Source organism: Pongo pygmaeus, chromosome 7 (assembly GCF_028885625.2).
Source record: "Pongo pygmaeus isolate AG05252 chromosome 7, NHGRI_mPonPyg2-v2.0_pri, whole genome shotgun sequence".
Lineage (NCBI taxonomy): Eukaryota > Metazoa > Chordata > Mammalia > Primates > Hominidae > Pongo > Pongo pygmaeus.
The window spans coordinates 37,014,788-37,042,649 of record NC_072380.2 but is presented as its reverse complement, the minus strand read 5'-3'; the positions used below and the strand labels follow the sequence as shown (position 1 = coordinate 37,042,649).

Genomic DNA, 27,862 nt, shown 5'->3' with positions numbered 1-27,862 from the left:
CCTGTTTCGTTGAAGCACATTGGTGAACACTCAGTCCTGTTTTGCTGAAGCACGTTGCTGAACTCTACCGCAGTTTTCTTTCCTTCCAATAACACTTTCCTTTTTCAAACATATACTGTTGTCAGTCATTCTTACCAACTCGCAAGATGACTATTTTCTGATGCCAGGGCTCTGACTGACACTGTTCAGTGAGTCGGGTAGAAATGATAGATAATTCTGAGAAGAGCTGTAAATTTTTCATTGGGTTTGAGGAGCAAAATCTGGAAGAGCTGGCTGTTCAGAGACAGGTAGAAAGCCCTTTACCTGAGCCATGGAGGCCATGGATTGGAGATGGGACCACCCAGCCAAATAGTGGCCGAGAGGAGACACCCTGAGGCTGAGCACTCTCAGAGGAGGAACCTCTTGGCTAGTGGCAACAGCTCTTTTTCTACGAATCACATCAGAAAGAAGTCAAAGAAAAATTAACTGAAAGAGTGGAGACCTCATCCAGACAGAGCCTTGTTTGTAGAGTTGCTGGCCCCAGCCTTATTCCCCAAGCTTATCTTTATGAGGAAACACATAGAAACCTGGGACTTTGATTTTCACAATGGGATCTAAAAAACCCTGTTTAGTTAGAGGATAGATGTGGGGGGTCTTCAGATAAGAAACAAAATCCAATGCAGTTTGTTTAAAAGGGGCACCAGGAGTACTCTAAACTTTGGAAATATTAACATATCATGGATAAGTGCCTGTTTTCTGAGAAGTATAGGAAAACAGGAGGATCAGGCAAAGAAAGTACATGGAATGACATTCATGAAAGGGTTAACACAGAATCTGTTACGATTCAACATTTTAAAGTTACAATTAGAGTTTCTAGTGAGATTTGAGAGGATATTATACTGATAAAATAAATGCAGCCTACAATCAGAAGGAATGATAAGTGAGAGAAGTCTTAGGGCAGGAGGGAATGTGATTGACAAAATTAATGTCTCAATAGAGGTACTGAATAGCAGAATGGATACTGATGAAAGTGAACTAGAATAAAGGAATTCTCCAAAACCACCAAGCAAAAACACTGAGATAAAAATTATAATTAAAAGGGCAGGGGCCGGGCCCGGTGGCTTATGCCTGTAATCTCAGCACTTTGGGAGGCCAAGGTGGGAGGATCCCCTGAGGTCAGGGGTTCAAGACAAGCCTGACCAGTATGGTAAAACCCTGTCTCTACTAAAAATACAAAAAAAAAAAAAAAATAGCCAAGTGTGGTGGTGTGTGCCTGTAGTCCCAGCTACTCAGAAGGCTGAGACAGGAGAATTGCTTGAACCCGGGAGGTGGTGGTTGCAGTAAGCCGAGATTGAACCACTGCACTCCAGCCTGGATGACAGCAGAGTGATACTCCATCAAAAAAAAAAAAAAAAAAAATGGCAGAGAGGTTAAATGCAAGAGAAACAAGTATAATGGGCATTCTAGAAGGATAAGACAAAGACTTCTACCCTGCCCCCACCCCCCAAAAAAAGAACAGCTAAAGAAAAAAGCAAAAGATGATTCCCTGAACTGAAAACTAACCTAAGTCTAGATCTAAAAGGCCCACCAAGACTTGTCAGGGAGGAAACATTGAAAGAAGACACACACACAGCCATATCATGGCAAAATTTCAGATTTTGAAGATAGGCTATAACTTTCTATATTGGAAAATATAAAAACACGGGTTATCTGCAAACTAAAGAGAGTAAGACTGACTTTGTTATTCTCCTTTCTAATCTGTATCTGTCAGGATCCAGAAGGGAAAGCAGAAGTCACACCAGTCACTTTAAGAGAATTGAATTTTAAAAATTTATTAAGTAGGATTGGAGGATCAGAAAGGCAAAAAGAGGAACACGGGCATAACTAACTATGAGCTTCTGCACCCTGGTGCCTGGGGAATCAATAAAAAAGAGGTTGGAATTCTGAAAATTTAGTAGTTTAAAAGAGGTGCTTTTTGGAGTTGGGATTCAGACTGTCGACGATAAGAGTCAAACTCTGTAAAATATTTGAAGAGATTTATTCTGAGCCAAATATGAGTGACCATGGCCAGTGACACAGCCCTCAGGGGATCCTGAGAACACATGCCCAAGGTGGTCAGAGTGAAGCGTGGTTTTACATATTTTAGGGAGGCATGACATAGCAATCAAATACATTTAAGAAATACATTGGTTTAGTCCAGAAAGGCAGGACTCAAAGCAGTGGTGGGGAGCTTCCAGGATATAGGTAAATTTAAACATTTTCTGGTTGACAATTGGTTGAGTTTGTCTGGAGACCTGGGGTTGATAGAAAGGAAATGTTCAGGTTAAGGTTAAAGACTGTGGAGAACAAGGTTCTTCTGAAGTCTTATGATGGCTGCCCTTAGAGACAATAGATGACACGTGTTTCCTATCCAGATCTTAAAAATGTGCTGGACTCTTAGTTAAGTTCTTTAGGATTGGGAGGGCCTGGAAGAAAAAGATCTAGCTATGTTAATAGAGATTCTTTACAGATGCAAATATTCCCCCACAAAGGACAGCTTTGCAGGGCCATTTCAAAATACGGCAAAGAAACATGTTTTGGGGTAAAATATTTTGACTTTCTTCTTCTGGCATAATGCTATGCCATTCAGATTGGAAAGTAACTCACAATATATAGGGTTAAATAAAACCCATCTGATGAGAATTTATGGTTTGTAGGGCATGACTCCCCACATCCCTTAGATAGGAATTTGGGCAAGATAAAATAATCAGCTTAGTCCTCAAGACTTAAGAGGAAGGATCCTGGCACTGATGGTAATTGTGCCTCTGCAGAGATGCTGTGAGCTGCTTGTGGCAGTGTTGGAAGAAAAAAAAATGGAAACAAGAACCAAGTACAGCAACTGGACTAAAAATCTGTTGAGTAGGTGGGACTGAAAGGAACAGACACGAAACACAGAAGCTACAAACAGTTCCCTTTTCTGACCTCTAGGCTTCCTGCCTCATCTTGTACTCCCGATTGGCAGAGTCTAGGAGCAGGCTTACAGAAGAGGCACACTTGCTGAGTTCTGGCCCCGCCTCACAAAACAGAGGAGAGAGGCTACATTGGAGCTGCTAGACAATAGCTTAGTACCTGGCATGTGGCCCTAAGTGCTAGAAAACACTGGAGCAGCTTTTACAGAGTTTTAGGAAAAACAGATTGCAAGCCAAGAATTCTAAACTCAACCACATTGTTGTTTACTTGTAAGAGCAAGAAAAAAACTTTTTTGGACACTCAAAGATTCAGAAAGTATACTACCCACACTTCCCCATGGCAAATGAATATGGGCACTTCTTTAAAAAAAAAAAGAAGAAACATTCAGAAAGAAATAGTATGTTATGTAAGAAAAACTGGTACATAATAAAACTGATAAAATTAGGTTTTAATGTAATTTTAAACTTTAAAGCGAATATTAAGAAGAAATCATGCTAGATGTATAATGCTACCAGAACTCCCCTGCAATTATTCTCATACAAAAGGAGCATATAGATATAACAAACACACAAAGATACACAGAGAAATATAGAGCAGACAGTTTGTTCTGCATTTGATTTACATAATGCCTATAATAGTCTATTAAAATTAAATTATCCACAGTAGAGGATGCCAAAAAATAAATTAAAGTAATAAAAAAAAAGTAGAAATGTAAATATCAGCCAATGGTCAGTGCTTACTCTGCCTTGAGTGGTTACATGTATTATGATAGAATTCTCCTTGCAACACTCTAATGGATGTTATTATAACCTCCTTTATATTCATATTATGTGAATGAATTCCAATTTAGAAAAATTAACTCACTCAAGATTACATACTAGGAAGTGGAGGCGCAAGTGTTTGAACCAAAATCTCCTGAAATTCACAATCATCATGTAGTTCTGCCTCTCTGGTGAGATAGGAAATTCAGACCCTAGCAGAGCTCCTAGTGTGTGTCCAATACCTGTTCTCTCTTTCTTGCTAACAGATCTCCCATTTGTTTGTTTAAGCCACTAATATTTAGATATTCTATTATGCAGTATATTTAATCTCCAAATATTATAATATAAATACCAATAAAATAGATCACCATAAAGGAAAATGATTACATTCTCCTGGCAAATTAAAAAATAAATGTATTTTTAAATCAACACAAGAACAAAAATCCAGCTATATGACACTTCCAAGAGACATACTTAAGAAGAAATAAGAAAGAAAGATTGAAAGAGAGCTGGGCAAAGATATCCTAGTCCAGTAGGAATACAATGAAAACAGGAGGATCAATGTTACATGCTAATATTGCATTCCAAAATATTGCAGCAAAAGCAAAACAAAGCCAAAAACAATACAAAATTTGGCAAAAATGGATATTTCATAATGATGAAAGGCACTATCAACCAAGAAGATACAATAGGTGACTTTGTATATCAGTGGATATCGTATAAGAATATATCATTCAAAGTCTGCTGGAAATACATGACAGTCAATAAAACTAAAAAATTGTAAATGAAGCTGTCTGACATGTCCTTTTCAATCATTCAGCAAATAATTAAGGATACGGAAAACACATATAACATAATTAGTATTGCTTATACATCAAATAGTCTTTCAAAATTCCATTACATGGTAGTAAAAATTGATCATGTACTAGGCAAAAAGAATTTCTCCATAAATTCCGTGAAGTAGAAATCATAAAAGCTTTGACATTCTTGGACCATAAATTTCTACCAAAGTAGAAAAGATAGCCACTCTATCCCCAATCGAAAACCCCTCCATCTGAGGAAAGTGAAAGCATACAACATTTCTCTAAATAGATAATGTATCAAACAAAAAACCAAAATTAAAATTTAAACAACTTAAAAGATGAATTATGCATCAATAAAAATAAGAGCATTACTTGCAGAGTCTCTGAGATATAGCCAAAGAAGTACTCAGAGGAAAAATTCGGATACAATTAATTTCAACTCAAGAAGCTGGAAAATTTGGCCAGCCCAGATAGCTGTTTCCACGGTGAAGGCTGTGCAAGATGGTGGGACCTAGCCTGGGCTTGTGGTGCTGTCCTGTGCCTCTGGGCTAAGTTGAGGGAGATGATGAAACTCTGGTCCTGAATACAGGGATGCCCAGACTGACAACAAATATTACCCCAAGCCCAAGGCCAAGCTGATCCAGAGGGCAAAGGATGAGCTGGATCTCAGAAAGACACTCATCAAAGCTGCCCCAGCCAAGAACACAAGTTCTGTGAAGATCCAATTGTCCAGTGAATTCATCAATACGATGTTGGAAGGAGGAAGTCAAGTACAGCCAGATCCTCCAGGACACAGATTCAGGGAACTATGGACAGGAGAAGTTTGGAAAGTACCACACTGCTTCTGCAAAGGAAGGGGCAAGTGTCCAGCCCAACCCCCACATCACCTTCGGCCAACCACTGAGGAACTTTCCTGGGGTGCCAGTCTGGGATGGATCAGGTACACACCATCCTGGGGGCCATTTCTACCAAGTCCCTGTGCCCCTCATTGACCAGCCACTTTCTGGCCTTGAAGGGGATGATTACTGACAGCCTGGACAAGGCATGGATGTGGATGCCAGATGTGAGGGGGATTACTGACAGAGCTGCTGGGTATCTGCAATCAGGGTCAGTGATTAAGAGAAAGTGCCAAGTGCATGAGACATCCAAGATTAGTCACTGCTGGTGACAGAGGCAGGTAGAGGCTCTAGGGGGAAGGAGCCCAGGCTCCTCTGCCAAAGCTAACAGTGTGAGCCACTGCCACTGAAAACACCTGTCCTGAGGATGTTCTTTTTAAAGGGCAAGCTTCACAAGAACCATTGAGCAATGTGTTTATTACCCATTAATCCTTTTTGCCCTGTGGGCTGGAATTAGCTCTCCCTGCCCCATCTCCTTGCAAAGAGGAAACATGGATTTAGGGATTCCTCCCAAGAAATTTAGAGCCCAACTAGACCTCTCTTTCTTCAGCTTGGGTTGGACTTTCATTTCTTATGTTTTGTTTTGTTTTTGTTTTTGTTTTTGTTGAGACAGAGTTTTGCTCTGTTGCCCAGGCTGGAGTGGGTGGTGCAATCTCAGCTCACTGCAGCCTCAGCCTCCTGGGCTCAGGCAATCCTCCCACCTCAGCCTTTCAATTAAATAGCTGGGACAACAGATGTGTGTCACCATGCCTGGGTAATTATATTTTTATTTTTTGTACAAATGAGGTCTCACTATGTTGCCAGGCTGGTCTCAAACTCCTGGGCTCAAGTGATTCTACTGCCTCAGGCTCCCAAAGTCATGGGATTATAGGAATGAACCACCATGCCTGGCCAGGATGGACTTTTGGCTGGTAAGAGGAAGCAGTTTGGGTACCAGAAAAAGTTTATGAGAAAATGCTCATCCTGAACTGGTGGTGTAGCATGTGATACGTTCATATAACTGACTAGAGGGGGAGAAAAGGAAAATTAAGATAAATTGGAAAAAAAATACTAAAATTAAGAAGGCGAAGGAAGATATTAATTATACATATGTGTATGTGTATAAATTGTACTCACACACTGAGGTATATATATATTTATGTATGTAGAATTAATGAATAAAGCTACTTTTTCATGAGACTAATGAAACATGTACATCTCCAAAAAAGCTAAATGAGACCAAAAGGTAGGAACATGACCCATGAGGAAAGGGGAAGAAAGGTGCAAATTAGAGAAAAAGAGGCATACCAAAAAAAAAAAAAGGTTCTTTCTAATCAAAGCTGGAATTTAATCTGTGGGGCTATCAAGGAGACAAAGTTGTGTTCTCCCTGTTGGCTCCTCTTCTTTGGAAAATGACCTGTGACTTGCTTTCATTTAAAACAAAGGTGACTATATTATTTATTGTCCAAACATATAGACCTTTTTTTTTTTGAGAGACAGAGTCTCGCTCTGTCACCCAGGCTGGAGTGCAGTGGCATAATCTCAGCTCATTGTAACCTCTGCTGCCCAGGTTCAAGTGATTCTCCTGCCTCAGCCTCCTGAGTAGCTGGGATTACAGGCGAGCACCACCATGCCTGGCTAATTTTTGCATATTTAGTAGAGACGGGGTTTCACCACGTTGGTCAGGCTGGTCTCAAACTCCTGACCTCATGATCCACCTGCCTCGGCCTCCCAAAGTGCTGGGATTACAGGTGTGAGCCACTATGCCTGACCATATATAGACTTTTAAGAATAAAAGAGGCTCTATTAACAATTACGCTAGGACAACTAGCAGAAATCTGTGTTTATGATCATCCTAGTTACAACATAAAATGTCATGTTGATTAGTAATTACTGCTTAATGCCCCTAACAAATATTGTTTCCCATAATAAACAAATGGAAAAATGGGAGAGCACGTTTGAAATCTCAAGATAGGTGCAAGAAACCAAAAAGGAATCTAAATTTCTTGACATCTGCCTCAAAATATTATTTTATATATTTTTTTCTAGATTGAATTGTCATTATAATTTTTATTAAACAACATTATAAGCTGATCATTACAAAACAAAAAGTAAAATTTTATAAGAAATTCATCCATGAGATGGATTTTTCTTTTTATTTATTTATTTTTATTTTATTTTATTTTTTATTATTATACTTTAAGTTCTAGGGTACATGTGCACAACATGCAGGTTTGATACACATATATACATGTGCCATGTTGGTGTGCTGCACCCATTAACTTGTCATTTACATTAGGTATATCTCCTAATGCTATCCCTCCCCCCTCCCCCATCCCACAACAGGCCCCAGTGTGTGATGTCCCCCTTCCTGTGTCCAAGTGTTCTCATTTTTCAATTCCCATCTATGAGTGAGAACATGCGAATGTTTGGTTTTTTGTCCTTGTGATAGTTTGCTGAGAATTATGGTTTCCAACTTCATCCATGTCCCTACAAAGTACATGAACTCATCATTTTTTATGGCTGCATAGTATTCCATGGTGTATATGTGCCACATTTGGGTTTTTCAAATTAATGTAGGTATTTATAGATATCACTTATTGTTAGAAAGAGACAGGGTTCAACATCAATATTAGTCATTGTTTATGTTTATAGATATAAGTCCTGAGATATTTTGTTTATACAAATATTAATAACAATACCTATAAATGCTTATTATATGCAGAACCTATATATATTTTACACTTATTAACTCATGTAATAATGACAACACTATAATAATGATTACAATGTTAACTTATTCTTATATTTTAGCTCATTTATTGAAATCTATAGATAGTATTTTTCATCCCCACTTTATAAATTTTACATTGTATTTCTATGAGATATGTGTCAGTTTCCTCATTTAAAAAGCAGGTAATGATAGTGCCTCTCTTGAAAAACGGATTGTGAAATGGCAGTGGGGAAAAGGAAAATGAGCATGTGGAGTTTGCAGCTTCATCACTATTAGGAAGTAGAACCTAGGAAAGTTGGAGAACTGTTCCACCTGCTGACCCTTCAGAAACCTGTTGACATCCCTCCCTTTCTTGCAGGGTGTATCCCTATTTGAAGACAGGATCTATGGACTAACCTGAATTCAGATCTAATTTTACCTCCACTGGCTTCACGAGCCACATACACTTTACTACTCTCCACAAACAAGTGCCACAAGAAGTAACGCATTATTTCAAAATTTATATTTATAGATACAATTATAGGAGGAGAAGAGTATCCTAAGTGGCCTGAACACCTAAATAAAATAAATCTGACAATCTTGCTGAGAATTTGCAGAGCTTTGAAGGAAGAAACTCATGGCAGTACGTACTTGCTTCTGGGGATAGGGGTAAGGAAGGAATTTAGTTTTTACTTTGTACTTTTAAAATACTGTATCATGTGCATGAAAAGATAAACAATAATATCCATAAATGATCACTGCAGAGAAAAACATAAACAAGGTAATCATCTGCAAAAAAATTTCTAGGAAGATAGTGTAGTGTTTCCTGCCAGTGTTTTCTTTATTCATGTGATAATGATCTCTAAACTGTATTCTCATGCTATATACAAAAGTAAATTCTTGATGCTTGATGGTATATTCGACATAAAATATGGAATAAGGAAAGGAAGTGGAAAAAAACAAAGATAAAGATACAGCTCATCTCAAGGTGGTGGAAAAGGTTTATTTTATTTTCACATAAACAATGCATATAAAATATGAAGAGACTGATCTTTTCCAATATGTTTTATGTTTTTCTTATTTTTTTCTGAGAGGTTGCATTACATTAGGAAAATGAGCAAAAAACAGCAAAATAAGTAATTTAGTCATTCCAGGCACCATTTTTGAAATATTCTTTCCCATTTCCAAATGAATTATGATGCTTTATTTGTGCATTTAGTTATTCTGTATACTAAGTTTGACAACTGTTGTTGTTGCTAGGGGCTTAATTTATCTACAGAGAGGATTACATGTTCACTGAAAAGGTTATGCATTTACAGAAAGGATTTAAGGCAGAATACAAAAACACAAAATGCTAGATTACCTGAAAAAAAAAAAAAAAAAGAAGCCAGAGAGGCCAGAAAAACAGAATGTGAGCATACAGTAGTGCTTGGGAGGATGCTAAAAATAGATACACTTGCTAAAAATAAGCCATAATTTTGGTTTTACATTTTCTGGCCACAAAGCAATAGAGAAACACAGTCAGTTACATAATTTACAACAACACAAAATCTCAAAAAGGAATAAGATAATTGTTTGAGAACAGGATCATATTTGGAACTAAATTTAGAAGAAAGCTTTTTTCCGCAGGTAATTGATATACCACACCTAACCCATAGATGCACTAAACATCAAACCCATAGATGCTACAGAGTTGATCGATACCTTGTCATATTCTATTAATATTAATAATATAGGAAGACCTCTAGAGGGCGTGTTTTTTGAAGAGAATCTTTTTGACTGTTGGAGTTCCCTTCTCACGTTCCTTCTTTCTCTTTTCCTCTTTCCCCTTTTCCTTTTTTTCCCTTCTTCCTATTTTCCTCTTCCTCCTTATTCCTTTTCTTTGTCTTCTGTTGAGTGGTTGCCCATGTATTCTCCCTCAAAGTATTAAGGGTGTTAGTTTGTAGGGTATATAAAAATTTGCTATTTGGGGGGATTTTCATATAAGTACTGTGTCTTCATTGGAAAAGAAAATGTAATGCTTTCTTTTCCATGACCTGGAGCTGTTTAAATAGCATTAGAGATAGCTAGTCCTTGAGGGTTTTATAGACTGGTCTTTGAAATCACCCAAGTCTCTCATCGAAGGGGCAAAAAGGGAGGGTGGTGATGATGATTATGGGTCTTTGACAACTTTGTTTTTTCCAGATATTTTGTCTGTTTAAATTTCTCCTTTTATGGACAGTTTTGGTAATTCATATTATTGTAAAAATCATCTAGTTTTCAAAGTTAATTGCATATATATATTTTCAATTTCCTTTTTATCTATATTTATTTTCTCATTTAAATGTCTTATTTCATATAGTTGTACTTTTTCCTTTTTTTTCCTTGTTTATAGACTAGCTATTGATTTCTCTATTTCATTGTTTGAAGTAATTGGCTGTTTTATAATTCATTAATTTCTAACTATCTTTTAAATTTATTCTGCTTAGATTTAATGTTTTTATTCTCTAACTTTTTGCATTTGATACTTAGTTCACTTATTTTAATTATTTTTCATTTATCAAAATAACTTTTTAATGTTTTACCTATCTTGGGGTTATATTTTTGGTGCAGTGATGTTAATGATGTTATATCTTCTTTGTGGTTTGTTACATTTATCATTTCAAAGGTTATGGTTGAATTTTGTTGAACTTAAACTTACGTGATATTAAAATTGTATTCCTAATTTCTACCATCATTTTCCTGGCTTACTTTTGACAGTTCTTTTATTTTCAGCCTTTAGTGCCTCTTGAACCTTAAAATAGAATCAGACCATGTCAACTCATGTTTTAAGATCTCAGACATCCCTTTACCTTAGAACAGAGTGATTCCCTTTGAGTCTTTTAGCTCCTCCCTATGAATCTTAAGACATTGTGCCATTTTCCAGTCTCTTCTCAGACCTCGCTGTCCCGTGCCCTCCATGTCCCTAGCATAGGAGCCTCCTTCTGGTACTTGCAGTAAACTCTTGTGGAGCTCTGCCTTCACAATTCTATTCTCTCAATCTGGAACTCTATTTCCTTAATTCTTCAATTGCTTTATTCTTTGTCATCATGCTTTAGCTCAAATCTTACCTTTTTAGAGATTTTTTTCTCTCATCACTGTGATCTTACTCCATAACAACCATACCTCACAAACACTTCACTCATATCTCCCTCATGGCATTCCTCATCTGAATTTATCTTATTTATGTATGTATGTAATTTTCATATCTACCCTCACTAGAATTTAAGTTTCTTAAATGCAAGTCTCTTGCCTGAACTTTCCACTATACCTAGAATGTCGGCCTAGCATGTACTTGGCAAACAATAAATATTTGTTGAAAGAAGTAAACGAATTACAAAGGAAGGAAAGAAGGATAGAAGGAAGGAACTATAAGCCATTTTAAGAGAACTTAAAACTGTACTTGGGATCTCTAAGAGGCTCAGTCATGCCTTTCAATATTAGAGTATTTTTTTTTTTGAGGGGGTCTCTCTCTGTCGCCTAGGCTGGAGTGCAGTGGCATGATCACAGCTCACTGCAGCACTGCAGCCTTGACCACCCAGGCTCAAGCGATCCTCCTATCTCAGCCTCCCGAGTAGCTGGGACCACAGGTGCAGGCCAACACGCTGAGTTAACTTTTAAATTATTTGTAGAGGTGAGGTCTTGCTATGCTGCTCAAGCTGGTCTTGATCTCCTGGGCTCAAGCCATCCTCCTGCCTCTGCCTCTCAAAGTGCTAGATTAGAGGTATGAGCCACCGCACCCGGCCTAGAGTATTTATTCTAATCTAAGCTTTACTCCTTGCCTCCTGCTGTTCCAACTAGATAATCACCAGCTGTTATAGGTTAAAATAATACAGTTTCCCTTCATTAAATAAGTAATTTTTATTGGTATATAATTTTTCATCATTCCTTTCCCACCCACTTCCCATATGCAATGCTCATATGATGGATGTTGTAAGTTCCCTTCTCCCTCACCCTAGTGACCTTTAATGTATTATTCCCAAAGTTTCTCATACAAACATGACTTGAACATTTGAAGAGATCCTAACCAAGAAATCCCTGATATCATCAGAGAGAATTACAAAATCCTTCTTCAATGGGTCATACCCACAGAGATTTCAGCAAAGGAGATCAAAAACTTTAGAAGACAGAAAAAGGAGAGGCACATTTCCAGATGATTCAACATTCCCTGCAGCTTTTATGAAAGGAGTTTTACTTAATACTTCCAACCAAGCTTTAGCAATTTATTAGATTGGAATTAAACAGTAACTGGAAAAGAGCCATGTTTTTGCTAGTTATAAAAAACAGAGGATAATCTTTAGCTCACATGAACCTACTTCCACCATAAGACCATCTGATGGCAGCATACCCCTAATTACGAATTTCATCTTTTCATATTTTAGATCAAACTACACTACTGAAAGGATGATCAGTGCAATCTTCATTTATAGGGCATCTGTTATTTCCTGACAATGGGAAATAAACATTTCCATGACATAGTATGGACAGGAGCTCACTGTACTCTGGGAGAGACAAGCATGTGCACAGATAATTTTAATAGCAATGCTCAACGAATATTACAGAAGCTAGAGGAGGAACTCTTAGCCTAATAAAGAGGTAAGGTTAGGATGCCCCGAGGAGATGATGCCCAAAGTGAGATTTAATACGTTCAAATTACCGAGATTAAAATAGGAAGTAGAGTGATAAATGTCACAGAGGGACACTAAAGGCTACTTTGCATAATGAAATAAAGAGGTCTATTGAAATCAAAGAAGAGGAAAGTAGCTATAGACTTCAGGTCTGATTAGTTTACTAAACATTTTTTGAAAATATCTATGTGCACACCCATCTGCATATATAAGGAGAACCAAATGCTCACAACTATTGCCCTAACAAAGCTTTCTTCCAAGTGGAAAGACTGAAAATAAATATAAAATATAATTTTAATACACAATTAGTAATTATATAATTATAAATATATAATCAATTAGTAAATATATATTACTATTTATAAATATATAATTATATAATTAGTAATTAACTATAATTAGTAAGAATATAATTACTAATAATTATATAATTATTCCATATAATTACATATTATTACAGATAATGTATTACATATTAATTATATAACATTATTAATAATATATCATGATTTATATTAATATTATAAAATTATTATAATAATATAATACAATTTTTAGTAATTATATTCACTCCAGAGATAAACAAAGCAAGATAATGGGTAAAGAGTGGTAGACACAAGGAGGTGGGGATGGGGAGGTGGTGATATTACAGAAAAGACGACCAAAGGAACATCAGTTGTTTACCTAGGGAATCAATTGATTTATACTGACTATAATCACACCTATGGCTAAAGTTTGTTAGCAAGCTAACACCGAAAATGTACTTACCAACACCTGCCCCACAAAGGTCTGGGCCGAAAGCAACATTTCTATACGATCACGAAATTGTCCCTGAAAGTGGAGGCTTCTTACATGGTTCCTAGCGATGGTACCTGATGTGAACAGTTCCTATAATCAAGAGAAAGAAATTTATAATGTGAGCTGGATCTGAGAGAAAGAAATCTGTTTTACTTATGTTGATAGAGCCTCTTGTGATGGTATCAGTCAAAAATCGCTCTATCTTGTCCAAACCAGGGAACCCTGAAGTTGCTTATTCAATATTTCATAAAAGGGATTTTACTGGATTTGCATTTTCCTGGTTTTCCGCACAGCTTTTTTTTGTACTGAATTCTGCAGTCTTCCTCCATGTCTTTCTCATGTATACTCAGTCCCAGACCCTTCAAACTGACATCATTGCAACGATCAGAATTGGGAGCATCATGCTTCCTTCTGCTCTGGGCATAAGCATAACAGTTTTCATCAAGATATGTGGACAAAGAAAAAAAGATTACAAATTGATTTTTTTAGGTGATTACTTAAGTGTCCGCATTTTGTGAGAGAAGGGGGAAGTTTTCAGCAATTTTGTGTTGCTTTTAGTTTTTTGCCTGGTGTTGTTGTATTCTGAAATTATAAATCCTTCCTCACATTTATAGAATGTCTTTACTTATTATATTTGAATGTTACAGTAATCTCGTACGATAAAGTTAGGCATGACTAAATAAATTTTATATTGATGTGGAAACCAAGGTATAGCGAAATTAAATGACTTTCCTAATACCAGGCAATGAGGAAAGGCTGAGGCCTGAGCTGGCATTAATTGTTTGTTGATAATAGTCTAGAACCACCACAAAGAAATACACGAACCAACTAGGACTACCCACACCAAGCTAGATGAGTCCCTCTGACTTCCAAAAAAGCTCATTTTATATGAAGCCAGGATTTCAAAATCACTTAATTTTTCTACTCATATTTTCTGAAGAAGGGAAGTCTCATTAAAAAACTCTTTGATAAAATTTCACATCCTGATCAATGATTTGCCCTCTAATACACATGACTCATGTCTGTTTCTAAATGTTGTCTGAGAATTAATTTAAAAAAATACTAGGTATGACATTAATATAGAATACTCATTTGAATTCCATCATAAAATTGGAACTACCTTCTGTGGAAAAACAAATTGGTCCTAAGATATAATAAAATCATATTTATAGATGTAATAAATGTTTTAAACACACATTTAAGGAGAGAAATTGTAACTCTCCAAATAATTTTTAAAATAACTCTTCACAGTACACCTAGATTTCTGATTTTTTTTTTTTTTGCATTTGTCCAACTTCTCCAAAGGCTTAGAGAAAAACAGGTCACTCTTAATTTGATGTAACAAAACAAATTATTGAAAAGTAACTCAACTTGATCAAACTCTTTCCTCAAGATTCGAAAGCAGAATGGTACAGCATTCTGGTTGCTCAGGCTCACTTCTTAACATTTTGTAACATTTGCTAAATATTTGTAATTAAAGGGCACACCTGGATTGAAGTGTAGACATAAATTACACCAGAGTAAGAAATGAAAAATATAGGAAATTGACAAATGTACTCTCACATTTTTGTAATCACACAAAATGAACATAATGGAGAACAAGAACATTGCCTGGAGCAGAAGACTAAGAAGATTTAAAAATCCTACAAATTCAGTTGTGCATTAACAACAACAAAACAAGGTAGAAACAAGGATGCAGATTCATCATAGCTATTTACCCATAAGTCAGTATCCCAGAATTCTTTCTCCAATTATTGTGCCACTGCTTAAAATCCATAATGTAGAAATAATCAATAGAATAAACCTGTTTAGGAACAAAATCTATAAGCTTCAATATTGGATAATTTTCAAATATGGAAAACAAAATTCCATATTACCAATAACCTTAAAACTTACCAATTTATAAATTGTATTTTATGTAGGTTTTAGCACTAAAAGAAATGTTTTAAGCAAATTTTCAATATTATGATGCACAGGTGAAATGTGTTGTGTTATGGAAATTGCTATAATCTATCAGAGAAAGAAAGTTTGGGAAGCAAAATTGGAAACAAACTACACAGGGTATAGTAAAACTCTTTGCCTTTGATCTCTGATAATAGAACATCCATTACACAGCATTTGAGAGCTTTATTTCAAGCTCTTAAGCAATGCCTTATCTGTATAATACATCATTTATTCTCATCATCATCGTTTGCCAGCTGTTATTCAACAACATCAACTCCTGCTAAGCTTGTTTGGGTATAAGAAATGTCCTTGCATCTATGACTGGATGGCACAGGCATGTATGCATGGGCTTCTCTGTGTATGTGCAACTCAATGTATTGTCTTCATATGGTACACAAAAGGCAATGTACACGTCAGTACACATGCATTATGCATGAACAATTTATGAAAGCAAGGTTGACGTTGATGTCTTGTTCCCTTTCACCTCCTTTCTATGACCTAGCACAATTGTCTTGTTAAAATTCAAGATAGAGGCATGGACATAGTGTTTATGAACCTTTTTTTCAGAACAGTGACCTCCGTTTCCAGAGCTAACATTAATCATTATCCACACAAAACATTGCTTTTTCCAGTGATGGGAGAGAGAAGAGGCCTGGCCCTGTCTCTTCAGGCTTCAAAATGTGGCCTGAGGTCTGGCTTACCACCCGTTCTGAGGCACCAGGCCATAGAAGCTGACTCTGTTAGCTTGAAAAACTGAATGAAGCTTAGATCTTTTACTAAACACAAAACTACCCCAAACTCATCTCCGACTTCACACAGAGGGATCCCTAATAAGGAAACTGACCAAGATAATTCCTGTTCCCTTGATGTTTTGCCATTTTTTAACAGATCTCCAGATCAGCCTGAAGATCAACAGGATGATGAGTCCACTGAAGAAGGTCACAAAGGAGGAGAGAATGAATGCTGCTTGGATCTCAGTTGTGCAGGACATTTTTGGCAAGTCTTCCCAAGTTTCATTTCGTTGCTTAGTCCGAAACATGTTCGAGACATCAGTAGACAGAATTGCCAGGCCATTTGATGACATCATGGTCACCTGGTAACAATTCCAGGAATCAGAGTTCACTGTACCACAGTGTTCCAACGTTAGGCGTGATAACCAGTGAGAGGTTCCAGGAACAAGGGTCTGCCAGTCTCCCGGTGCCAGCTCATGGGTTGTGAATGAATACACAACTGGAGATGGCTAGGGCCTACAATATGAATAGTCAAAAAATCATAATTCTAGATCGGATTGTTACTGACTTTCTCTATGCCTTGAAGAAATCCCATTATCTGTAGCAATGATCAGCTGGTTATCAGTTCAGTTAAGGCAATCAAATAATTTCAAATCAACTCCTTTGGAGTGAAACAACAGCCAACTATGTGTGTGAATGAGTTGTTTATCTGGGAGGATGCCACATGCTTAGTGGGCTTGGAAGGACAGAAGAGAGAAGTACTTTAAAGTTTTTATTTATCCCTCATACAAAGGAGCAGATATGCAGAATGAGTAAGTCTAGAAGATCTAGTGCACAGAACAAAGAACATAATTAACAAAATTATTTTGTATTCAGGATTTTTGCTAAAAGAGTAGATTTTAAGGGCTCTTCTTACACGCACACAAAAAAAGATTAACTCTGTGAGATGATAGATACGTGAATTTGCTTGACTGTAGTCCCTGTTTCACTATGCATAAGTATATTAAAAGAGCATTTTGCATTTGTACTCATATGCGGAAGCTAAAACAGTGGATCTCGTAAAGATAGAGAGTAGATTCATGGTTACCAGAGGCCGGGAAGGGTGGCTGAGGAAAGAAGTGGGATAAAGAGAAGTTGATTAATGGGTACAAATATTTGGTTTGATAGAAGAAATAACATCTAATGTTCTATAGATCAGTGAAGTGACTACAGCTTATGATAATCTGTTGTACATTCAAGAATAGCTAGAAGAGAAAAATTTGAATGTTTCCAGCATACAGAAAATACAAATATGTAAGTTGATTGATATCCCAAGTACACTGACTTGATCTGTACAAATTATGTGAATGTATTAAATTATCACGTGACTTGAAAATATGTGTATCTGTTGTGCATCAATCCAAAGAATATCACGTTGTACTCCTTAATTACACACAATGAAAATCAAGATTACCTTGAAACAGAAAAAAAAAGGTTTTGTTTATTCTTTACATAAGAAAGGCATAGTATAGAGTGCAGGTATTGAAGAAGGCAATTTAACTAGTGTGGTCATTGGTTGATTGTTATTTCAGCCCATAAATCCATTCCACTTATCTCTTCTTTATGGAACTCTCCTCTTTCTTGCTTTTATTACTGCCCTGGCAGCAAACCTTTGGCCCAGCAGAGGTAAAGTTCAGAATGAGAGAAATTTCTTTGATTTTCCCTGATGTTTTCAAAGGTGTAAGAAATGTCATGCCTTTCAGTGTGCACAAGTGGCAGGCGAAATGTCAGAGCCCAGTGGAGGGCCTAGTTCACCCCAGTTACTACGAAGATAACCTGACACCAGGTGAAGAGGCCCAAGAGGAATCATCACGTTGTCCTTGGGAGCCTGCCATGACTCCACGCTGTTTGGCAGGCTGTTTCAGAAGATAACTGTAGCATTTCCTAGGACTGCTGCCACAGTTACATTTCCTGCCTTTAAGCTTACCTATAATTTCTACAAAATCCTGTCATTGAGCTAGCTAATAACAAAGGGCGATGTTTAAAAGAACACTGGTCTAGGAGTTAGGAGCCCTGCGTTCCAGCCCAGTCCTTCTATTAAGTTACTGTGTGATGTCTAACAAGTCATTTTAATGTTCGTAGTCTTTTGATTTTATGTGGAAGATAATACCTACTTGATAGAATTATTGTGGGGATTCAAGAAGGTAGTGTGAACATATTTTGAAAAGCATAAAACTCAATATAAGATGCCATTAGCCATTTCAGTTCCTTTTTTGAATGGCATTAATTATAAAGAAAGGAGGAGGAAGAAGTAAAGGAAAGGAGGGAGAGAAAGAAGGAAGGAGGGAGGGAGGGAAGGAGGAAGGAAGGAAAGAAGGGAGGGAGGGAGGCAGGGAAGGAGGAAGGAAGGAAGGAATGAAGGGAGGGAGGGAGGGAAGAAGGAAGGAATGAAGGAAGGGAGGGAGGGAGGAAGGAAGGAAGGGAAGGAGGGAGGGAGAAATCACTTGTTTATCTCTTTCACATATGTGTGTGTGCATACACTCTTACAACTATGTGGACAAGATCAGAGTTTCCAAGCCAAAATTCATCCACATCTTTTACTTAGTATTCTCCATTTTAAGTAATGATTAATCTATCATTATCCCTTTAATTTTCTCATTTTCTTCACTTTTTCTATTTACTATTTGTTAGGATGGAGAAAAGAAACAGACAAGGGGAGGTTGCTCAACAGCAACACAGGTTTATTGGACAAAGACTTGCAGAAGGGGAACACCAGACAGCGCTGGAGCCCAAGCCCTGCTTACAGACTGGAGCAGTTGTAGGTCCCCACAGGAGAGGTGGGGCAGTATGGGTCGCCGCAGGGCAGGATGTGATAAGGGAAGAATTTCCTGCAATCTGACAGTTAGGCCTGGGACTTGCCAGGATGTTTCTCACGGCCCGAGCCCCTCCAGGGGAATTTTCCACCCTAACCAGGCTGTGCAAAATGGCAGGGGTTTACAGGATGGCGCTGCTTGGGCTAACACTATTTTCAAAGTATTTTGATTCTGCTGTATTATAATGCATCCTGGGCACCTCTTCCCTTTTTGCAGATATTGCTCTATGAACATAAAAAGGGTTCCATTCAATTCGAACAGGCAGGTAGTTTGTCCTTCTAATATGCTGTTATCACGATAATAATATTACTGTCTGCAAATGAGTTGAAAAATGTGCAGGTGCTTTCAAAATCAGTCTCTTCAAACCCATCTTGAACCTACAGTGACGAACAGTCCCTGTTCAGAACTGTCCCAGGTTCAAAACTGAAAGTCCAGTGACTGGAGAAACCGCCTAGTCCTGGCAAACCACAGCGACTGGTTACCCCACGACACATCATCTATGCTGCGCTCCAATCATACCGCCTCCTCTTAGCTATGAGGACGTGCAAACCTTTTCCTGGTCCAGGCCCTTATAGCACAATGCCTCTGTTTCCTCTGTCCAGAGCACTCACTTCAGTAGTGGCTGCTATTTTGCTGTCCTTCAGTTCTCCCTAGGTCTCTCTTACGGCTTTCTGACTCTTTCTTTTTTTTTTTTTTTTTTTTTTTTTTCTTTTATTGTAATTATTATTATTATTATTATTATTATTATTATACTTTAGGTTTTATGGTACATGTGCCCAATGTGCAGTAAGTTACATATGTATACATGTGCCATGCTGGTGCACTGCACCCACCAACTCGTCATCTAGCATTAGGTATATCTCCCAATGTTATCCCTCCCCCCTCCCCCCAACCCACAACAGTCCCTGAAGTGTGATGTTCCCCTTCCTGTGTCCATGTGTTCTCATTGTTCAATTCCCACCTATGAGTGAGAATATGCGGTGTTTGGTTTTTTGTTCTTGCGATAGTTTACTGAGAATGATGATTTCCAATTTCATCCATGTCCCTACAAAGGACATGAACTCATCATTTCTTATGGCTGCATAGTATTCCATGGTGTAGATGTGCCACATTTTCTTAATCCAGTCTATCATTGTTGGACATTTGGGTTGGTTCCAAGTCTTTGCTATTGTGAATAATGCGGCAATAAACATACGTGTGCACGTGTCTTTATAGCAGCATGATTTATAGTCCTTTGGGTATATACCCAGTAATGGGATGGCTGGGTCAAATGGAATTTCTAGTTCTAGATCCCTGAGGAATCGCCACACTGACTTCCACAAGGGTTGAACTAGTTTACAGTCCCACCAACAGTGTAAAAGTGTTCCTATTTCTCCACATCCTCTCCAGCACCTGTTGTTTCCTGACTTTTTAATGATTGCCATTCTAACTGGTGTGAGATGGTATCTCATTGTGGTTTTGATTTGCATTTCTCTGATGGCCAGTGATGGTGAGCATTTTTTCATGTGTCTTTTGGCTGCATAAATGTCTTCTTTTGAGAAGTGTCTGTTCATGTCCTTCGCCCACTTTTTGATGGGGTTGTTTGTTTTTTTCTTGTAAATTTGTTGGAGTTCATTGTAGATTCTGGATATTAGCCCTTTGTCAGATGAGTAGGTTGCGAAAATTTTCTCCCATTTTGTAGGTTGCCTGTTCACTCTGATGGTAGTTTCCTTTGCTGTGCAGAAGCTCTTTAGTTTAATTAGATCCCATTTGTCAATTTTGGCTTTTGTTGCCATTGCTTTTGGTGTTTTAGACATGAAGTCCTTGCCCATGCCTATGTCCTGAATGGTATTGCCTAGGTTTTCTTCTAGGGTTTTTATGGTTTTAGGTCTAACATTTAAGTCTTTAATCCATCTTGAATTGATTTTTGTATAAGGTGTAAGGAAGGGATCCAGTTTCAGCTTTCTACATATGGCTAGCCAGTTTTCCCAGCACCATTTATTAAATAGGGAATCCTTTCCCCATTTCTTGTTTTTCTCAGGTTTGTCAAAGATCAGATGGTTGTAGATATGTGGCATTATTTCTGACGGCTCTGTTCTGTTCCATTGATCTATATCTCTGTTTTGGTACCAGTACCATGCTGTTTTGGTTACTGTAGCCTTGTAGTATAGTTTGAAGTCAGGTAGCGTGATGCCTCCAGCTTTGTTCTTTTGGCTTAGGATTGACTTGGCGATGCGGGCTCTTTTTTGGTTCCATATGAACTTTAAAGTAGTTTTTTCCAATTCTGTGAAGAAAGTCATTGGTAGCTTGATGGGGATGGCATTGAATCTGTAAATTACCTTGGGAAGGATGGCCATTTTCATGATATTGATTCTTCCTACCCATGAGCATGGAATGTTCTTCCATTTGTTTGTATCCTCTTTTATTTCCTTGAGCAGTGGTTTGTAGTTCTCCTTGAAGAGGTCTTTCACATCCCTTGTAAGTTGGATTCCTAGGTATTTTATTCTCTTTGAAGCAATTGTGAATGGGAGTTCACTCATGATTTGGCTCTCTGTTTGTCTGTTATTGATGTATAAGAATGCTTGTGATTTTTGCACATTGATTTTGTATCCTGAGACTTTGCTGAAGTTGCTTATCAGCTTAAGGAGATTTTGGGCTGAGACAATGGGGTTTTCTAGATATACTATCATGTCATCTGCAAACAGGGACAATTTGACTTCCTCTTTTCCTAATTGAATACCCTTGATTTCCTTCTCCTGCCTAATTGCCCTGGCCAGAACTTCCAACACTATGTTGAATAGAAGTGGCGAGAGAGGGCATCCCTGTCTTGTGCCCTGACTCTTTCTTTTATAGCACTTCATAGTACTCAACATTTGTTGTTATGTGATTTACTTGTTGCCTGGTTTATTTTCTATCTCCTTTCACAAGACTGTAAGCTCCACAAGCACGGGATATCATTTCCGCTTTACTCATCACCGATTACTCTGTCTAGTATTGTACCTGGCACATGCCTGGGAATGTGTAGACTTTGTAAATATTTGGCGATTGAATGAATACATTGTTGATCCTCAAAAATATTTGTCACGTGAATGAAATACTGAATTTGCATGAAACTTAACCCAAGTTATCCAGATTTCTCTGCTCCATATTTCCCATCTTTGATGGCAAACTGTTCTTGTGACGAAAGCATCATCCATAGTGTGTAATGCATGGTTCATTGTGTGTGTGCATGTGCGTGTGTGTGTATGTGTGTGTAGTGAAAGGGGCACCTGATTTGGATCAAGTGTCAAAGTGTCACCATCTTTGCAAATTTAAATTTGGTAATTATGGCCAGATGCGGTGGCTCACGTCTGTAATCCCAGCACTTTGGGAGGCCGAGGCAGGCAGATCACCTGAGGTCAGGAGTTTGAGACCAGCCTGGCCAACATGGTGAAACCCCCTTTCTACTAAAAATACAAAAAAATTAGCCAGGCGGGGTGGTTGGTGCCTGTAATCCCAGCTACTCGGGAGGCTGGGGCAGGAGAATCCCTCAAACCCGGGAGGTGGAGGTTGCAGTGAGCCGAGATCGTGCCGCTGCACTCCAGCCTGGGTGACAGAGTGAGACTCTGTCTCAAAAAAAAGAAAAAAAAATTGGTAATTATTCTCGGTTAGTGAGTTATTTGGTGATGGGTGGACATGTGACTAGGCATAGCCCTTCGTAGCTTGGTAGCAGTTCAGTGTTCAGAACTTGGAAGGTAGAGAATTTTGAAGCAATGATACCCTTCACAGTAATTAAGATAGTATTCTCCTTGTAGTTGATGGTTTGATAAGAATAAAAAACAATAACTATTTTTTTCACTACCAGCTGCAAGCTAGAATCTTTGTGGTGTGTGTGTGTGTGTTTGTGTGTGTGTGTTTAACAATTACCTTATACCAAGGACTGGGAGCACCAGGGACACTAAGACAAATCCAGTTCATTCCCTCATAGAAGAGAGTCAACTGAGGAAGACATTTACAATGACAAACTGCAAAAAGTGTTTAGAAAATAAACTAACCTAGTGAGGATCGAGGGGGTCAGGAAAGCTACCTCAAATACGTCTTGTTTGAAGCTGAGGTCTGTAGAATGAAAAGCTTCCCAGGCCAGGACTACAGAAGGGGTTAAGGAAGCTGGGGTAGAGCATGATCAGGCTGAGAAGATATGTGGAAAGGAGAATGCACTTTCTTTCCTTCTTTTTTTTTTTTTGAGACAGAGTCTCGCTCTGTCGCCCAGGGTGGAGTGCAGTTGCGCGATCTCGGCTCACTGCAAACTCCGCCTCCCGGATTCACGCCATTCTCCTGCCTCAGCCTCCCGAGTAGCTGGGACTACAGGCGCCCGCCACCACCCCTGTATTTTTAGTAGAGACGGGGTTTCACCGTGTTAGCCAGGATGGTCTCGATCTCCTGACCTCGTGATCCGCCCGCCTCGGCCTCCCAAAGTGCTGAAGTGCATTAATCATCGGCCAGGTGGAACGCAGTGACCCAAGAGAAGGCTGGGCGTGTGTAAAGGTGTTGCAGGACTTTTCCTTAGTTCGGCTAAAGACGGGGTCCTTGTCCGTCCCATGGCCATGAAAATTTAGGCTCGTAGGCGGTTTGAATGGTGAGTAGGGGAGAGTTGTATTGAGTGAAGAGGAAGAAAAGAGGCTCGAATCAGGGACTCTCGCAAGGCGAGTCCCTGCTCGGGCGCTTCCCGCCAGCAAGTTGAATCCCAGGTTCCACACAGGAAGAGGAGGGGCCAGGCTCCTCCCTGCTCCAAAGGGCATGAACTTCCGTGTCTCCACCCCAGTGCGCATTTCTCCTAGTGCGCAGGCTGGTTGGAGGTGTTCCGGGGACCCTTTCCAACCTGGCTGACTTAAAGGGAACCAGATTATGCAAGACTTTGTGTTCCAGCTTAGGCTAAACCAAGAACAACTTTATCCTAAGGTCAAGAGGAAATATTTGATAGGTTCTAAAGAAGGGAGGTAAGTCATTGCATTTCCGTTGTAAAAGCATCACACTGGTTTTCATGCAGAGACAGCTGGTCTCGACAGTGACAGGACGCTAGTCCTGATGGGATGGGGCTGGTGGGAAGAGACACAAGTGGGCAGGTGTGAGTGATGTCGGGAAAAGTCAGCATTTGGGACATGAGGGCCAGGAAGCCTCAAAGCTGATCCTGGGTCTGTGAGTGATACCTCTGGGTGGTTCCGGGAGGCTTTTCACTGCTATGCCTTTAATAGTAAATCTAAGAAATGAAGACTGTGCTACGGAATCTTTTCTTTTCTTTTCTTTAGTTCAGATGGATTTTTTAACATGTCTGTGATTTGATTAGAAAAATTGCTTCACTTTGTACACATTTCTATAATTTACCTCAGGGCACTCAAATATTCTGGAAAATTATACTTTATAATGGGATTGAATAAATGTTTAATTTTAAAAATTTACTCTCTTGAAGAAACATGCCATATCTGAGAAAGGAAAGTAAGAATTACATTTTTAAGTGTAGATAGCAGCACTCATGAATACGTGTGTGTGTGTGTGTGTGTGTGTGTGTGTGTTTGCAATGCTACCGGAAGTAATAAATTATATTGTAATGTTGCCTTCTTAAGTGCCTAAATGCATCCATTGCACTTAATGCTATAACCCCACATTTCTCTATTTCTACAAGCAGAGCTTTTTTTATATCCTCAGAGCACATTCATACTATTGGGAAATTCATACCATTGAGAAATGCTAAGCCTCAATCCTCAATTCATGCAGCCAGTCAATGGCAGAAGCAAGTTGGGGATGGAAATGGCTTTAATGCCACAGAGCACTAGAGTCATGGCGAAAGCCCATCACAGCCGGGGGCTTCCAGGGAAATCTCTCCTTGCTGAGTTCTTATATCTCTCACTGAGGAAATTGACTTAAAGATTACAGCTTCAGTTTCTCAACGTGTGTACATGGAGTTATTTAAGTCACGAAGTCTTTACCTTAGACCTCCTTAAGGATTCATTTTTGTTTTAACCCCTCTTTTTACATTTCACCAATAGGGTATGTGACATATTAATTACTTTCAGAGAAGCTTCTTTTTGAGGGAACATTTTTTTTTTTTTTTCCTACAGAGTCTCGCTCTGTCACCCAGGCTGGAGTGCAGTGGTGTGATCTCAGTTCACTGTAACCTCCGCCTCCCAGGTTCAAGTGATTCTCCTGCCTCAGCCTCCTGAGTAGCTGGGATTAGAGGCACACACCACCACACCCAGGTAATAAGGGAACATAATTCAATCCATATTTTATTTCGCCTCATGACCTATTGAGACTTACCCTTTGAAAAAGGCACTGTATTTTCTCTGCAGTCTGTTGTTCCCTGTTTATTCTAAATGGACAAACCACAGCAAGACGTTTCACTGTGATATAAATGTTAACCCAATAGCAGGATGTCTGTGATGCTCTGTTGTGCATATGGATCTGCTTTTAGAAACTAACAACTCTCGAAAGAATATTACAAACAATATAATGCATTTAAAATCCATATGGAAACCCTAAATTTTATTTGTATTTTTTGTTGAATTTGTTAATATACTTCTGAAATATAAGACTCAGAACAAGTTTCTTATGCTCCCTGAAGCATAGTTTTCTCATCAGTGTAAAGAAGAGTCTGAAATGATCTCTGAGATCCCTTCTGGCATTGACATACTACCAATCTTTTATTCTATAATCTTAGATTATTTCTGTAACAGACTGTAAACACCTTACCATATTTCTAGAATCTGACCTCATTCTCCAAATGGACTCTTAAAAAATGAACACAAAGGAAGAAGCATCATTTCTGAATGGCTTTTTATTGAAGGCATCCCCTTTAATAACATAACTTGAAATCCAATTTGGTTTCTTTTTAGATCTCACGGAATTACCTTTCTTCATAGAGAGAATGTGGTTACCTTGGCCACTGTCTCTGACTTATCTCTAACGCCACGGCCTTGTTCCCTATGTGGTCTGATTTAAAATATCCTGACTGGCTTGACAGAAAGATCATCTCTTACCATTGCTCTCCCTAGTCTCTCAATTCCTTTTTTCTCACCAATTTGCTTTCTGCAGTACTGCAGATCTGTGCCTCATTTTGAGTGTTTGCAAAGTGCATTTGTATGTTCATACCTATATCAAATACATGGGGATATTACTTGGGTCTATTGCTAAATACAAAGTAAAGCATTTCTCAGTTTCTTTAATTTTTGGATTTGCGATTCCTAATTTTTTGTATTAAATATTTGAAGAGTGGTGTTCATAAATTGTGGTACAAATTCAACAAAAGTTAAAATATGAGTCTTCTCCATTCAGCCAGTAGATGGAAGTATTTCATAGGGAATTAGCAAGCAGCAAGCTTTTGTTGTTTTGGGGCTTTTTTTTTTTTTTTTTTTTTGGTGGAGGGGGTGTTGTTTATTTATTTTTTAAAGAAGATAGAGAAACCTGTCTGGAAAAAAAGTGGAAAGGGGAAATGAATAAGAAAAAATAAAAGGCTAAGAGAGGGGCACCCAATCCCATAACATGCAGGGCTTCCAAACTCGTTCAGCCTCAGCGAAAACCTGTTTTCTGTTCAGGCTCTGTCTATTGTCTTCTGTGATTTTGTTCCTTTTGAGAGAATAGGAGGATAAATTAAACTGTTGATAACTCTGGAGCTTTTTTTTTTTTAATATAATCTCTATAGATCCTTGAGAGTCCTAAAAATCTTTTCATGAGAATGAATAATGCAATCAGTCTCTTCAGCAATCAGGCCAGCTGAGCATCAAGCTGGTGATTTTATTGGAATGCTTAATGTCCACCACAAAGCAGAGTGAAGGAGACAGCAGTGGAGACTCACTGTTGGCAGTTCTGACCAGCAACTCTGGCCAAGCTTCTGATGCCAGCCCTTTGCCCATCCTCTCTACCGCTCCTGTTTGGAATTAGTGGTCTATCATTAAAAGACTAAAGCAAATCACCAAGCCTTGGCCCAGTGGCTGGTTGCATTATATCCATGGGTGCTGTGTGAATGTGTTTCCAAAATCCTAATTACAATAAACTGTGTATCTGTTTGAGTCCCAACATGAGGCTTAGGTTAAAAAACAGTTGTCACCCCCCAACAGCATAGGAGATGAAAGCCATCTTTCTGTATCAGATCTTGTTGAATTGGCACATTCATGCAAACACTCCTCGCCACAGCCTCCTGTCTCCTTGCGAGCTCTGGCAGGAGTTGAAAGGACTGGCCGTTAGGTCCCTCTTGGTTTGAGGACAGCCCAGTAGTTTTTCAATTAAGAGAGAAACTAAAACACCATAGATAAAATAACTCTCCATAATAAAATTTATTTTAATTCACATATTTACAAGAAAATACAAACAAATGCTATAAGGTGCATGCATAAGGCAAATGAAATACCCTGAAACTGATTAACATATTCTTTTTATTATCATTATTATTATACTTTAAGTTTTAGGGTACATGTGCACAACGTGCAGGTTTGTTACATATGTATACATGTGCCATGTTGGTGTGCTGCACCCGTTAACTCGCCATTTACATTAGGTGTATCTCCTAATGCTATCCCTCCCCCCTCTCCCCCACCCCACAACAAGCCCTAGTGTGTGATGTTCCCCTTCCTGTGTCCATGTGTTCTCATTTTTCAATTCCCACCTATGAGTGAGAACATGTGGTGTTTGGTTTTTTGTCCTTGCAATAGGTTGCTGAGAATGATGGTTTCCAACTTCATCCATTTCCCTACAAAGGACATGAACTCATCGTTTTTTATGGCTGCATAGTATTCCATGGTGTATATGTGCCACATTTTCTTAATCCAGTCTATTGTTGTTGGACATTTGGCTTGGTTCCAA

At 38.5% G+C, this 27,862-nt stretch overlaps 1 protein-coding gene across 1 annotated transcript in view; it reads right to left on the bottom strand.

Moving 5' to 3' along the window:
* The window catches only part of KCNU1 (potassium calcium-activated channel subfamily U member 1), a 164,000-nt gene extending 147,481 nt beyond the window's left edge, over positions 1 to 16,519 (bottom strand). The window contains 2 exon segments of the mRNA XM_054497661.2: positions 13,495 to 13,614; positions 16,313 to 16,519. Coding sequence (XP_054353636.1) covers positions 13,495 to 13,614; positions 16,313 to 16,507 — 315 coding nt within the window. The 5' untranslated portion in view covers positions 16,508 to 16,519.
* Between the last annotated feature and the right edge of the window lie 11,343 nt (positions 16,520 to 27,862).